Raw genomic sequence first — 12930 nt, forward strand, 5'->3', positions numbered from 1 at the left:
TTTGTTGGGACCCTGTTAGATAAAGTCGTAAGAGGGAAAAAAGGTTGGGACGGTGAATTGAGATTCGAGTACCTCGAGATTTATGACATAGAAAAAGATACATCGCATATCGTGTGTACTGAAACAGAATTTTTATTCAGGGACGAGTTGTGCTGTTCTCTGTCCCTTTAAGGAAACAAAATTGACATACTTATTAGAGTGGGTTTGAGCTAACAGAACGGCAAAGACAAATAAAAAAAAGTTCTTTTCATGGTCACGCGCAAACCCATCTTTACAATTTGGGGAAAGAAAAATAACGTTACTTATAGAACAAGAAAACTGTAATTTTGTTCTATACTGACAGACTGCTTCCAAACGATCAATGGTAACACATAAGAGAGAATAATCAATTGTCTTGAAAAATGTACATAAAAATCAGAAATACAGAGAGTATTTCATTTGCACACAATTACGCGTGAGCCGCGAGTTATTTGTAAGTATTTGCATACGCAAGCTGCATAATATCGTGAAATAATTTCGCTGTATATATCATCCATTTAGGGACACTTCCGTTTCATTGATCGTGTAGTCCTAACTGCATCAATTATAAAATACAATTGTAGCGAAAGCAATTCCAAAATGTGATATTTCGCAATCTTATGCGGCTTGTAATTTACGAACAATCGAAGCTCAAAATTTAATGTCACAAAATAAATCGATGTCCGTTACGTAGTGTCGAAAATTCTTCGTTCATATCTCTTCGTTAATAGTGGCAATTATATTAATAATTGTAACAAAATAGTATCACATTACAGTAAGCCGTTCAGATATACCATTTTGAGTAGATTGGTTTCGCAATTTAAACAAGTGTACATAATATTAATAATAATAAGTTCTTTAACAAAACGGTAAAGCATGGAGAGTTGACAAACTGATACTGTTTCTTTTTTAAACAAATTATAGTTTTTTTTTGGTTTTTTTTTTTAAATATTTCATGTATATTGGAGATCTAATTCCAATACCATTATTCGAGCTGCGTATGTTATTCGAACGCGAAAAGATGTTCGTTTAGATGTTAAACTTCCGATGCGATCGATTCTCGGTTCGTTTGTTGGGAATGTGCTTGCACGCAGCTCGCTGCATGGGTTAACCAATGAAAATAATTCAGGCGAAGGTACGAGATCTACGAGATGTGCTGTTAAAGAGCTCGTTTTCAAGATGTTCCCCTTCACACTTACGATTTAAATCGTAGACATTGAGAAGTAGAATTTACTCTCTCTCCCTTTTAGATGGGATCAGGGAGAGTCCTCCGCAATTCTCGCACGTACCCCGGATGTTAACACATTTACTTCCGAAATCGTATTTCTACGTCGTACGAATTACATTCGCTTTCTTACTTTCATATCAAGGGCACTCCTTGTTATATCCAAGATTAGTTGCGGGAACTACACTTGGATATACTTCATGGAACAGACGTGAAAACGTGGTAAAAGATATACCAAAGTAAAAAATGTTTACTTTGGCAACTTGCAGCTGCGAAACGTGCCACGGATATACTCGTCAACTTATTTTCCAGCATTTTTTTTCGGAAAAGGATACTCGTCTGTAATTTGGAATATAAGAACGGCTGAATATATATGTATAAGTATAGCTGCAAGAGAGGTAAAGATTCTAAAATTATACCACGTTCTTCAGTCTGCTCACATAACATTGCTAATCAATGTTTCTTCTCTTTTTTTTTGGATTTTTTTAAGCCCACTTTTTTTCTAAGTTTATATACTTTGCATAAACATCATTCTTTAGAAAGAGTCAAATACAGCACGCATTTTGTAGACTTTTAATATCGATAAATGGACGAGTTTTCGTTTATAAGTCTTTGAAATGTACAAACCTCGATTATTTTAAAACTGCTATCAGAATTTTTAGTTGAAAATAATTTTGATTGGAATAGTTTAGAATTTGTAAAATTTTTATAAAAAGAAAAAATTTTAATGCTTGCTTATTAACACGGTCCAATTGACTCTTTCAAAAGTTGAATAAAATACATTTCGCAAAATAGACTCCATAAAATGGATCTATTGATGTTTCCAATTACAGCACAGTAAGACTAAGTATTTTTCTCTTAGTCTACGTAATATTACCAAAAGAATTTTCAAAAAACATCGCTCATAAGCAAATCAACGGAAGCTAATAGAATAAGAGCAGATTTTCGTAGTTTGTAAATGGGCACATTTCGCAGATTGCTTGAGCGAAACAATTGTTATTACAGTGACCCATTTACAGTTTGTATATTAAGTAGATAATAAAATGAAGGGGGTCATAATATCAGACTATGACGCAATCGTATGCGATCTCGATCAATCAAATAAATATGCAGTGGGCGACAGATCATTTGATCAACAAGATTGCACATTAGTTTAATTCATTACAGTATTTTTGCATTAACAGTGACACAAAAAAGAACCTAATAAATTATCAAATGGTAGCAGATATAATTACTTGTCTTCCGATCTACTCTGGTTGTTCAGTTTTTACGAAAATCTGGAGATCCGCGAACTGTATCCCAACTTGAAAATATACTTTAAACTTGCGTCAAAACTCAAGCCATGCACTTGATGTCGCTACAAACAAAAAATTACGTATATTGGTCGATTGAAGGCAGCGAGCATGAACAACCATTCGTTCAGATCAATATATTCTATACGACATCTGACCAAATATTTGCAATTTCAGTTTCCTCCTTTTTTTGTGTCAACAGTTATCTCATTACTGTTTATCTATTATCTACAGTTCCGTGGTGAGCTCATAGTTTCTGATATTATAGCCCTAAATACATTTTTAAACCGCCTTCGTATCATCGTTAATATTTCATTCGAAGAGGATTCCTCTCAAATATGAAATATTTTGGTATATTGTTCCATATCTCACATCCAAAAACCTAAGTCATATTGGCTGGTGGCTTTGGAAATTCTCAAGTTTCAATTATACAATCATGCAAACACTAAGATTCCTGCACACTTTTTTACTCTTTCTCGTATTTTCTCGTATTTATCCATAATTTTATGGAGATCTGTAGAGATTCTATGTCAATAATACAATAACTTTGGCAGTTATTTTATCTTTCACGAGAAAAAGAGTATTTATTCACACATCTCTTACGTTCAATTCACATTCCAATGTGAATTGTATCAATCCCTGAACTGTATCAATACCTTATGCACACTTACGATTCACTTATTCTGCGTTTCTTGTTTATCTTTCCATTAATTTTAACAATAAATCCTCGCAATTTTTTGTTAGATCTCAATTTCAGCCTCGATAGACTGTTGTATAATTAAACATAGGCTGCGATATATTACACCTTCGCAAGACAAGTAGCACAAGTCGATATTTTTCGAATTTCGTATTATGTGCGGTTTATTTTAAATATCAGCCGAGTGTTCTGAATACTCTTCTGAATAATTTTATATTTTTGACTTATGTTACTCTTCTTGCGAGAAAGTGATATATGTAATATTTACATCAGCCAAAGAACCTCTGTTTTTATTGGGGAGTCCACCAGCCAGTTCTTTATAAAAAATAATTATATAAAACTAGTCAATTGTACAACTTCTGATTCTCAATCACGATATGGTAAAAAGAAAATCCAATTGCGTTTAAAAAAAAAGAAACAAAAAATTTCACTAGCGAATAGAAGATAGTTTAAGCGTTGACAAGTGATTTGAATTTCAGAGTTGTATGACAATATTGACAGATAGCAAAATCAAGCCATGATCAAATATTACAACTGATATTTTATATCCAAATTTTATAAATCGCTGAGGGCAATTTATGTATATTTATATATATTATATATATACACGACTTTATTGATGTTAAGGACAATTTATATATATGCATGACAGTACAAAAGTAATGAGCACGTGAATCAGTTATGTTGTACTCTGCGAAATTGGCCGATAGATTTTCAAAATCATATATGCCCTTTTTCTTCAATATATAACAGAAGAAAAAAAATACTGGAAGAATGAAGCCCATTGTATAAAAATCTTCTATTAAAACGATGTTGTATGTCCTCGCATGTAGTATTTACAGTTATGATAAAATGCAATGATTGATTATTATGTTATTCACATATCTGTTTACATATTGTGCATTCTTGATAATGGCTTGACTCTGATTTGCTTTAGCTTATGTACACTTAAATGTATTTTATGTACAAAGAAATGACTCGCACTGACCATTTGCGCGACACTTCAATCACTCAGCTCATTATTACTCATACTTATAGTACGCTTTATTTACAAGTGAACTCACTCTTTGACACACTTTAAACACACACTTTCAACTTTTTGAGCGTGTGCGAAGCTTCGTTTTACCAGTGCATCGAAACTACTTGGACACGTTTCCTTCTTCCATACTATTATTGTCTTCTGGTCTCGCAACATACAAACTGGGGTCTATCACTTTTGGAATAGGTTTAATTTCTGTTCCAAGCTCTTGTTCGATACGATGTAGATTGAAGCGATCTTCATACGTGATTAGGTTAATTGCTATACCTAAGTGGCCGAATCTTCCAGATCGGCCGATTCGATGCAGATATGTCTCTGCCATCTTCGGAAAGTCAAAATTGATTACGACATTCACAGCTTGAACGTCAATACCGCGAGTAAATAGATCACTGCTCACCTGCAAAAAAAATTTAATAAAAACATTAACAAAGTTCAATCATCATACACAGTTACATTAATACAATTTTCTTAGGTATTTAGGGTTATTATAGTGGTCAATGAATGAACCAAGAAATTGAACCAGTCATTACAAACATAACAAACATAATAAAACATAAAATCTATAAGACTCTAAGCAACAAAAAAATGAACATTTTCTTGTAAGATATTTTTTTCTAAATAACAGTAATCTTAGATTCCATCATATTTCAATCAAGAGAAATATTTGTGTAATTATATGTAGCGGATACATTTGTGCTCCATTTTTTTCCAAGTATAAAAAATATCAATTAACTAATTTATTATTTAAAGTCTTATCACTTTAATATTTTTTAAAACAATTATTTACTGATTGTTCATTGACTACATTATTTTGATTAAAGATAATATATAAAACTTACATATAATTAAAATTTGAAGATTTAAATTTTTCTAATTAAAAAAAATATTGATACATATTAACTTACGAGATTTCGGCATAATCCTGCACGGAAATCATGGAATACGCGATTTCGGTGTGCCTGCGCCATTTTCGCGTGTATATAATAACAGCAGTACCCAAGGTCTGTTATTTTCTTAGCCAACAATTCAACGCGTTGCGTTGAATTACAGAAGATTATGCTTTGTGTTATTTGTAGCTGTGTGTCAAAGTAATATATAAATTAATAATGGCTTCGAAGAAATTTAAAATGTCATTGATAAAACAAGAGATTTACAATCTCATTAATTAAACAAGATTACATCTTACCTTGGAGAATAGCGTGTTAAGGCAGTGAACTTTTTGTCGTTCCTGTACAAAAGCGTAATATTGTGTTACGCCTTTTAATGTCAACTCTTCCATTAAATTAATCTCATATGGATCTCTCAAGTGTTTCTCCATAAATTGTTTCACAGTCAGAGGAAATGTAGCTGAATACAGCAAAATCTGACGTTCGTGTGGTAATCTGGAAGGAAAATAATATACCTAATAAATACCATGGAGCAATAAAAAGCAATGAATAATATGAATAGTTATTTTCAATAATTTATTATTATATTGATGCATGTACCAATATCTGTATAATATGAGTAAAAATGATCAGTTTTAATAATATAAAAAGTAACATGGCAAATGAAAGTTAAAATCGTAAATAAAATAATTTCAGTAAATTTTAAGCGAGAGCCAATTAAAAGTCTGATTAGTCTGTTTGTCATACTCAAGAATGTGGATATGTTGCAACTGAATTCGACATGTTTCACATTCCGAGCATTTTAATTATATAAACTGCAGCAGCATCATACATATGAACACATAAAACAAGCACATTGGGTATGATCAATCTTAATTTTCTAAAAAAAATATTAAACAATCTAATACTTTTCATTCAAACGCACCTCGATATTACATGATCCAACATTCCTTTAAAGTCTTGTGACAGCAGTTTGTCTGCTTCATCCAAAACTAGAATTTTACAATGCTCCATATTTGCCACATTTTTATCCATCAGATCAAGGATCCTTCCTGGCGTTGCGATTATTACTTGTACTAAAAACATAAATTACACAAGTATTATAACATTGATTGCCTACATTATAGATTCATTACATGAGATTTATATGTTATAAGATTATATTGACAAATTGTACATTTGTCCTAGACCTTACCTTTTTGATAAATCCTCATAATATCGTCTCGTAAGTTAGTTCCTCCAGTAGTAACCATAACTTTTATATCCATGTGTTTTGCAAGCTCAATACAAATCTGTGATGTTTGTAGCGCTAACTCTCTTGTAGGCACAATTACCAGTGCTTGGATTACATCTTTCCTTGGGTCAACCTAAAGAAAAGCAATAAATAACATTAATAAGCATGTGAAACATTCAAAACATATATTTTCATTTTCCAAACTAACATCTTTATTGTACCTGTTCTAGTACTGGAATTGAGTACGCTCCTGTTTTACCAGTTCCATTTTTCGCTCGTGCCAAGATGTCCTTACCAGAAAGTGCAATGGGAATACTAGCTTCTTGGATCGGTGATGGCTTCTCCCATCCCTTTTCAAAAATTCCCATCAATAATTCACGTTTTAGGCAAAATTCTTCAAACTCGTTACCACGTGTGTCGGTAACATCCTGTAAGAATATATTTCAAAGTAAATTTTAATTTTTTTAAAAAACTCAAGTATTTTCAAGAATCTATTTGAAGAAAATAAAATTAATTTTAAATAAAAATTTATAAAAATTTTTTATATTATAAAAACAACTCGAATTTAAAGGTATAAATTGTAGTAATTTATTAAAATATTTCTTTGCTTAATAATTTATCAATTTGTCTCTTTACAACATAAAATTTATAACTTTAATTCTTTTATCCTTTGGTAGAAAGGTATAACAACAATTTATTAATTTAAAGGTATACTAATTTATTAAATTTTTTCTTATTTAGTAATTTGTCTCTTTGCAACATGAAACTCAACTATCTTTATTACTTTTATCCTTTGATGGAGTAATTCAAACTTAAAGGTTTAACAATTTTTCTTTAGTAATAATCTCTTAATTTGTCCGTTTTGCAACATAAAACTTACACTTGTCTTGATTCTTTTATCCTTTGGTGGAATCTTTAATTTGGCTTTCCAACCTACATCATCCATTTTTTCTATCTCTGATTTGTTGGACAAACCAGAATTTAACATATGATTAGAGTTCATATGCGTCTCGGTCATCATTTTGGAAATATTGTAGTATATTTACTATCTTTTCCTAATAAAAAAAAAAACAGAGAGAAAAGACATTATTATCTGTAATTACCTATATACATAATTACATACATTCCAGCTAATAATATCACTATTCCTTTGCATAAAATTTCAAAGTCATACATAAATTTTATTAGCACTTTTACATCGTTAAAACAAAATTTTAATAATTAAAAATATTAAATTGTAAATTAATTACATCACAACAGCACTGAATAGTCCAACAAATATATTCAAAAGTATGTATGGAATTCTCATGTACATTAACATCCAAACAGAGAGCCGAACAAAAGGGGAACAAGACCAAACAAAATTGACCTACAGTGACTGTGTACCTGCCTGTGTTTGCCGTTATGAATACATTCAAATGTGCCAAGTGTTTTTGTGTGTTTGGAAGCCAAGTATGAATACTTGGTAGATGAAACAGTGCTACAAAAAAATTGATTTCCCTATCATTTGTAGCTACCAATAAACTCGAAATTTATACAATTAAATGTCAATTAATTTCAGTTATACTCTTGGAAATATAGTTATATAACCTAATTTGAAGTTCATAAATAATTATATTAAGAAAGTTTTCTGTTTTAATTTCCGTGTAATGTTAAGAAAAGACAAAGGCTCTCGACTTCAAGATTCATATGCTCAAATATTATTGTGCGCAATATACACTAAAGTATTACTCATGCAACGGGGAACAAAGGAATATTCTCGATATCGAACGCTATCGAAGTTTATCTCATTGTATCTTCCGAGTGGCGAAATTGTCGTTTTGAACATTGTGGCAACGGCGAGGAACACCGGGCGTTTACCTTAATCGCGAGTGCCCGTAATTAACGATAGCCGATACGCCGTCGCTCGGAACCTCGTGCGATCGAGGTCGTTACGAGGAATCTCAACGACGCAAACGTTCGAATCGTCGATAAGGACAGGACTCGTGCGATTTACGTGTTAAATATACCGCGGCCGGCTCGCTCCGTTTCCGCGCGATTCTTCCAACGGACGCTGAGAGCTCTTTTCTTTTTCTTTCTCTCTCTCTCTCTCTCCCTCTTGTTTTTGCAGATTCGACCCCGTCTTTCACGTAGGCACGTCGGTAGCAGCGGAAAAATACCCAAGAGCAATACCGTTAGGCCCCGGTACGGAATTTTTCGCGGCTGCAACGGCGGCGCCGGGATACGCGAGGAAATGGGGTGCGGGCGTCCGCGTGGTACTTACCTTGAAAACGAATGGACGTTGATGTCGTGTATGTGTGTGCTGCGCGCCTCGGGCACTCGATCGGTGGGAAACAATTCGCCAAAATGGCCGTTCCCCAATGTCAATGATTTCGCCGCTCCTCGCAGCGCCAGTGACCGCGTCGGGGCACCTTTTTTTTTTTTTTTCCGTCGGTGCGATGCCGCGCTGTACCGCTTCTCTCTCCTCACACTCTCTCTCGCCCTCTCTCACACTCTCTCACTCTCTCTCACACTCTCTCTCTCGCTCTCCCTCTCGCTCTACCTCTACCGCTTCTCTTCGTTACGCTTCGGAAAAAAAGCGTTCTTGTGTATAACACGCGGTCCCGACTTTCAGTCTCTCGGTCTATCTCTGCGACTTGCGAATTGCGTTCTGTTTGCAGTATCTCGAAATCCCGACTGATGCACTGCGTCGAATGCGAGCGACGATTATTGCTTGTTCGGTATACACGATTCGCACCATGAAAGAACGACAGTAACTAGATGGCGAAGTCATCGTGGGTTCCCGTTCTGCCAGGCGTCGTTTCAAGGCAGTTCTTATGAGGCACTTGCGACCTATTTACGGAGGACGAAACACGTCAGCAGATTTGTTTTTTGCGACTGAATTTTAAGTACATTCTATCCTTCCTTTCTCATCTTATTCTCGGCAATATACGTTTTCCGTTTTAATCTCAAATAATTTAATACATAACGTAACGTGGCGTAAAGAACAGACCCAGGAACGAATCACGTGACACAAGGATCGAAATGTACGCGAAAATCTGACCAATCTCCGTGTGCCAGGTGTGGAAGAAACAAAACGTTAACGAAACTGAAAGCGACGTTTATATAATTCGATTTTATATTAGAGATCAGTTTTAAGACCAATATTCGTAATCCAATTTTATTTCGGTACCATCTTATTTAATGTTTTAAGATACTAATGAGACTTTGTGTCTAATGACATTTTAAGACGACCATAAATACAAGAATCGATTATGAATGTCGGCCTCTAGATTTAAAATTCCAGCTATGAAATAACCAATAAAATGTAAGATTTTGAGACGAACATCTTATTTAAATATAAACGCGATCTTATTTAAAATTATAATAGATCTTATTTAAATATAAAATTAAATAATTACTTGGATAATTTAAATGTAAAAAATCGTCTTGTAAGTCTTATCTTAATTATTTAAATAGTTTTAAGATTCTGTCCAATGAAATGCATCTTGAGAGATGTTTAAATAATTGAAACGCTATACAAGAATTTCATAATTGAATCTTAAGGGCGATTTACAATGTCGCAAACATTACATTTGCCAGTTGCGTATCGATTACAACAGCCAATTAGAATCATTATCAATACCATTGACCTTGACTTTTAGCTGTTGTAATCATTTCGCGATTAGCAATGAGATGTTTGCAACGTATCGCAAATCATTCTTTATAGTCGTCTAAAAAAAGAGTCTTAAGAATATTAACTTTTGAATTTGTTTAATATTTAAATTTTGTATTTAAATATAAAATTTAAATAAGATTCAAATAATTTAATATTTTAAGTATAAAATCACTTATCTTAAGTCTAATGAATAAGATTAATAAAGTTGCTATACATCTGTTGAAGATACAATAAAATTACAATTTTATTGAGGAATGTGAAAAACGGCATTGTATAACGCATATTGCTCAAACATAATAGCATAATGATATTGGTTTTACATTGATACAAGCGCAATATGCACCGTCGAAAACGACTTTAACAGCCGCCAGCACTCCTCGCCGCATCGTTTCGAACCAGTACATTTTACGGACAAACGAGATCCTTCTTCTGAGATATACGGTATTTGCGACAGGCTTCCGGACAGTGGCGTTCCAAGTAGCGCCTTTGCGAGAAAGCCTTAAAGCACACGCCGCAGCGCCACTGCCACTGATGATGATTACGTGTCCTTTGATGCGCGCGAAGATTCGAGCTGTAACATTTTCAAAATTGATTCGTCGAGAGGTAACAAGTTTCCTTATGAAAATAACTATTGCAAATTATTGGAAAATCATTCGAATCCATTATTGTACACTATTAGCTCCAATAATATTTGTTTGTAAGGGAGATCTCTTGACAATAATTAACATTCCAAATAGCATGAATTGAACAGAACAAAAATAAAATGTACGCGAGATTATCGCTGTCCCGAAGATGCTCCGATAACTTCTCCGATCTTTTATTTATTTCAACTTTTAAAAACTTGTGCCTTTTCTCCGCGAGATAAGATTGATTTTTAATTCGTCTACGTTTTCGAAATAAAACCAGGAAGTGCAACTCTGCGTCAGAGCCTTGAGTTTAATTCTCCGGAGCTGACGACAAATATATCTATTGAATCTATCATCAATTATAAATCTTGAATTATTGTTATTAAAATAAACTTGGTATTCATTTTCTTTTATATGAATATTATATCGTAGCTTCTTGAAATTAATTAGGGTTTTTTAGTCAATATAATTTAAATGGACTTCGTAGATTCAACGTCAGCTCCAGAGGATTAAGATGAGTTCCGTTGTACGATCGCACGTACCGGTCGGCGAAGGATTTGTGGCAAACCGGACACTCGAAGGGTCGCTCGCCCGTATGCAGGCGCAGGTGGCCTTTCAGCACCCACGGTCGGTCGAAGCTCTTGCGACAATAGGGGCAATAGTGCATCGTTTTATTTCTCTTCCAGTGCTGGCCACCCTCCCGTGCAGACGTCGTCTTACCCTCGGCGGCGTTGACCACCGGCTCGTGCTGCTTCTGCTTCGGCAGCAAATACAACGCCTGCGAAAACGTCTGCGTCTCGCAGCCATCGATCGCGACCTTCGGATTTATCACGCCGCCGATTTTTCCCGGGTTTATCGTCTGCGTCGCCGCCGGTCCCGCCGATCCCTCCGCCTTGGCGGGGAATCGCGACACGCCGTCGAGAAATATTGCCGTATTGTCGATCACGTGCCCGTCGATCGACGCGGCGTCGTGGTGTACATTCACGAAATTTCGCCCGGTTGAATTTAATTCGCCGTCGAATCTCGCACCGTTGCTCTTGTGGAAGCTGTAACGGGTTACGATAGGCAACCCGGAGCAAGTCCAGATGTTGCTCGTCTTGAACGTCGCGTCTTTGGCATGGCTCTTCCGTTTGAGATCCGCGGACGGCGGCAGCCACGGAAAATCGGACTCTGCAAAAAATTGATTTTTCCGTCATTTGAAGCAGGCACGATATTTACTGCCGGAATAATTGAGATTGAAAACGTCTGGCTAAAAGATTTATTGTCACCCCGAACGGCGAAAAGCAATTCTATAATAACCGAACGAATCGAAAGGACCTTGACAGAAACTCATTCCAAATAAAATTAGAATTTCACCTCACCGATAGTAATTCTCGCAGTTTCGAAGCATGCCCTTCTTGCGTCTGACAAGAAAATTTAATATTTCTCATGCCTATAATTCTTAGGCCTGGTTTTTCATTATCTGGTTAACTTGTGGTTAAACTTGATGTTTTATCCAATGAGCTTCACCTATGGCATCGTCATGGGTGAAGCTTATTGGATAAAACATCAGGTTAAGTTAATGAAAAGAGGTAATGAAAAACAGGGCCTTGGCAGAATAAACGAGAAGACATAAATGTAAATAAAGAAAATCAAAAGATAAAAAAAAGTTCCTTGGTATGTTCACTTAGTCACATCCCTACTGGTTCATGAAGAATTATATTTTCGGTGTACTCGTCTTTTAACAATTTTCATTCAGATCTGTCGGGACTCTCGGGAGGATCACGTGAAGATAAGAGACGCGCAGCGTGATTATCCGCAGACTATTATCGTGACAATAGTCAAGGTTGAACCAACGATCGCGGGAACAATTCGCAATTCCGATAATGGTCTTACACGGAAACATATGGCGAGCACATGCTAGGACTCTCTCAGTAGCTGATAAAAGAAATCGCTCCGCCTGATCACTAGGCCAAAATAATCTCACTGGTATGCACAGGGAAGAAGATAAACATTTGAAAAAAAAAAAGAAAATACCTTCGTTCGATTTGTCCGTCTTGTGATATCGCGCCATCGACTTTATCAGGCAACGAGGCATACTTTTTGAGATTATTGTTAACTTTCTTTGCACTGCACTACGCTACAGCTTACAAGGAGCTTCCTCAGCCCTGCTCAACTTCCACTACAGCAGCAATATGGCACTGCCGTGCACCCGATCGGCTATTGTTTTCTTCAAGCAGTAGCGTATTACCGACAGCTCGTACCGATTACCCGG

The 12930-nt window shown here is 35.2% G+C and overlaps 2 protein-coding genes across 2 annotated transcripts; both read right to left on the minus strand.

Moving 5' to 3' along the window:
• Positions 1 to 109: 109 nt before the first annotated feature.
• Positions 110 to 9144, minus strand: LOC105200759 (ATP-dependent RNA helicase me31b). Its single transcript, XM_011168462.3, has 8 exons — positions 8656 to 9144; positions 7273 to 7447; positions 6614 to 6820; positions 6354 to 6525; positions 6084 to 6234; positions 5458 to 5653; positions 5177 to 5347; positions 110 to 4668 (listed from the first exon to the last, which is right to left on the minus strand). The coding sequence occupies exons 2-8, from the start codon at positions 7411 to 7413 to the stop codon at positions 4372 to 4374; spliced, it is 1335 nt and encodes a 444-aa protein (XP_011166764.1). The 5' UTR covers positions 7414 to 7447; positions 8656 to 9144; the 3' UTR covers positions 110 to 4371.
• Positions 9145 to 10269: 1125 nt separating this feature from the next.
• LOC105200758 (protein snail) lies at positions 10270 to 12904 on the minus strand. Its single transcript, XM_011168461.3, has 3 exons — positions 12693 to 12904; positions 11219 to 11846; positions 10270 to 10621 (listed from the first exon to the last, which is right to left on the minus strand). The coding sequence occupies exons 1-3, from the start codon at positions 12751 to 12753 to the stop codon at positions 10456 to 10458; spliced, it is 855 nt and encodes a 284-aa protein (XP_011166763.1). The 5' UTR covers positions 12754 to 12904; the 3' UTR covers positions 10270 to 10455.
• Between the last annotated feature and the right edge of the window lie 26 nt (positions 12905 to 12930).

The sequence above is a fragment of the Solenopsis invicta genome, chromosome 2 (assembly GCF_016802725.1).
Source record: "Solenopsis invicta isolate M01_SB chromosome 2, UNIL_Sinv_3.0, whole genome shotgun sequence".
Taxonomy (NCBI): Eukaryota; Metazoa; Arthropoda; class Insecta; order Hymenoptera; family Formicidae; genus Solenopsis; species Solenopsis invicta.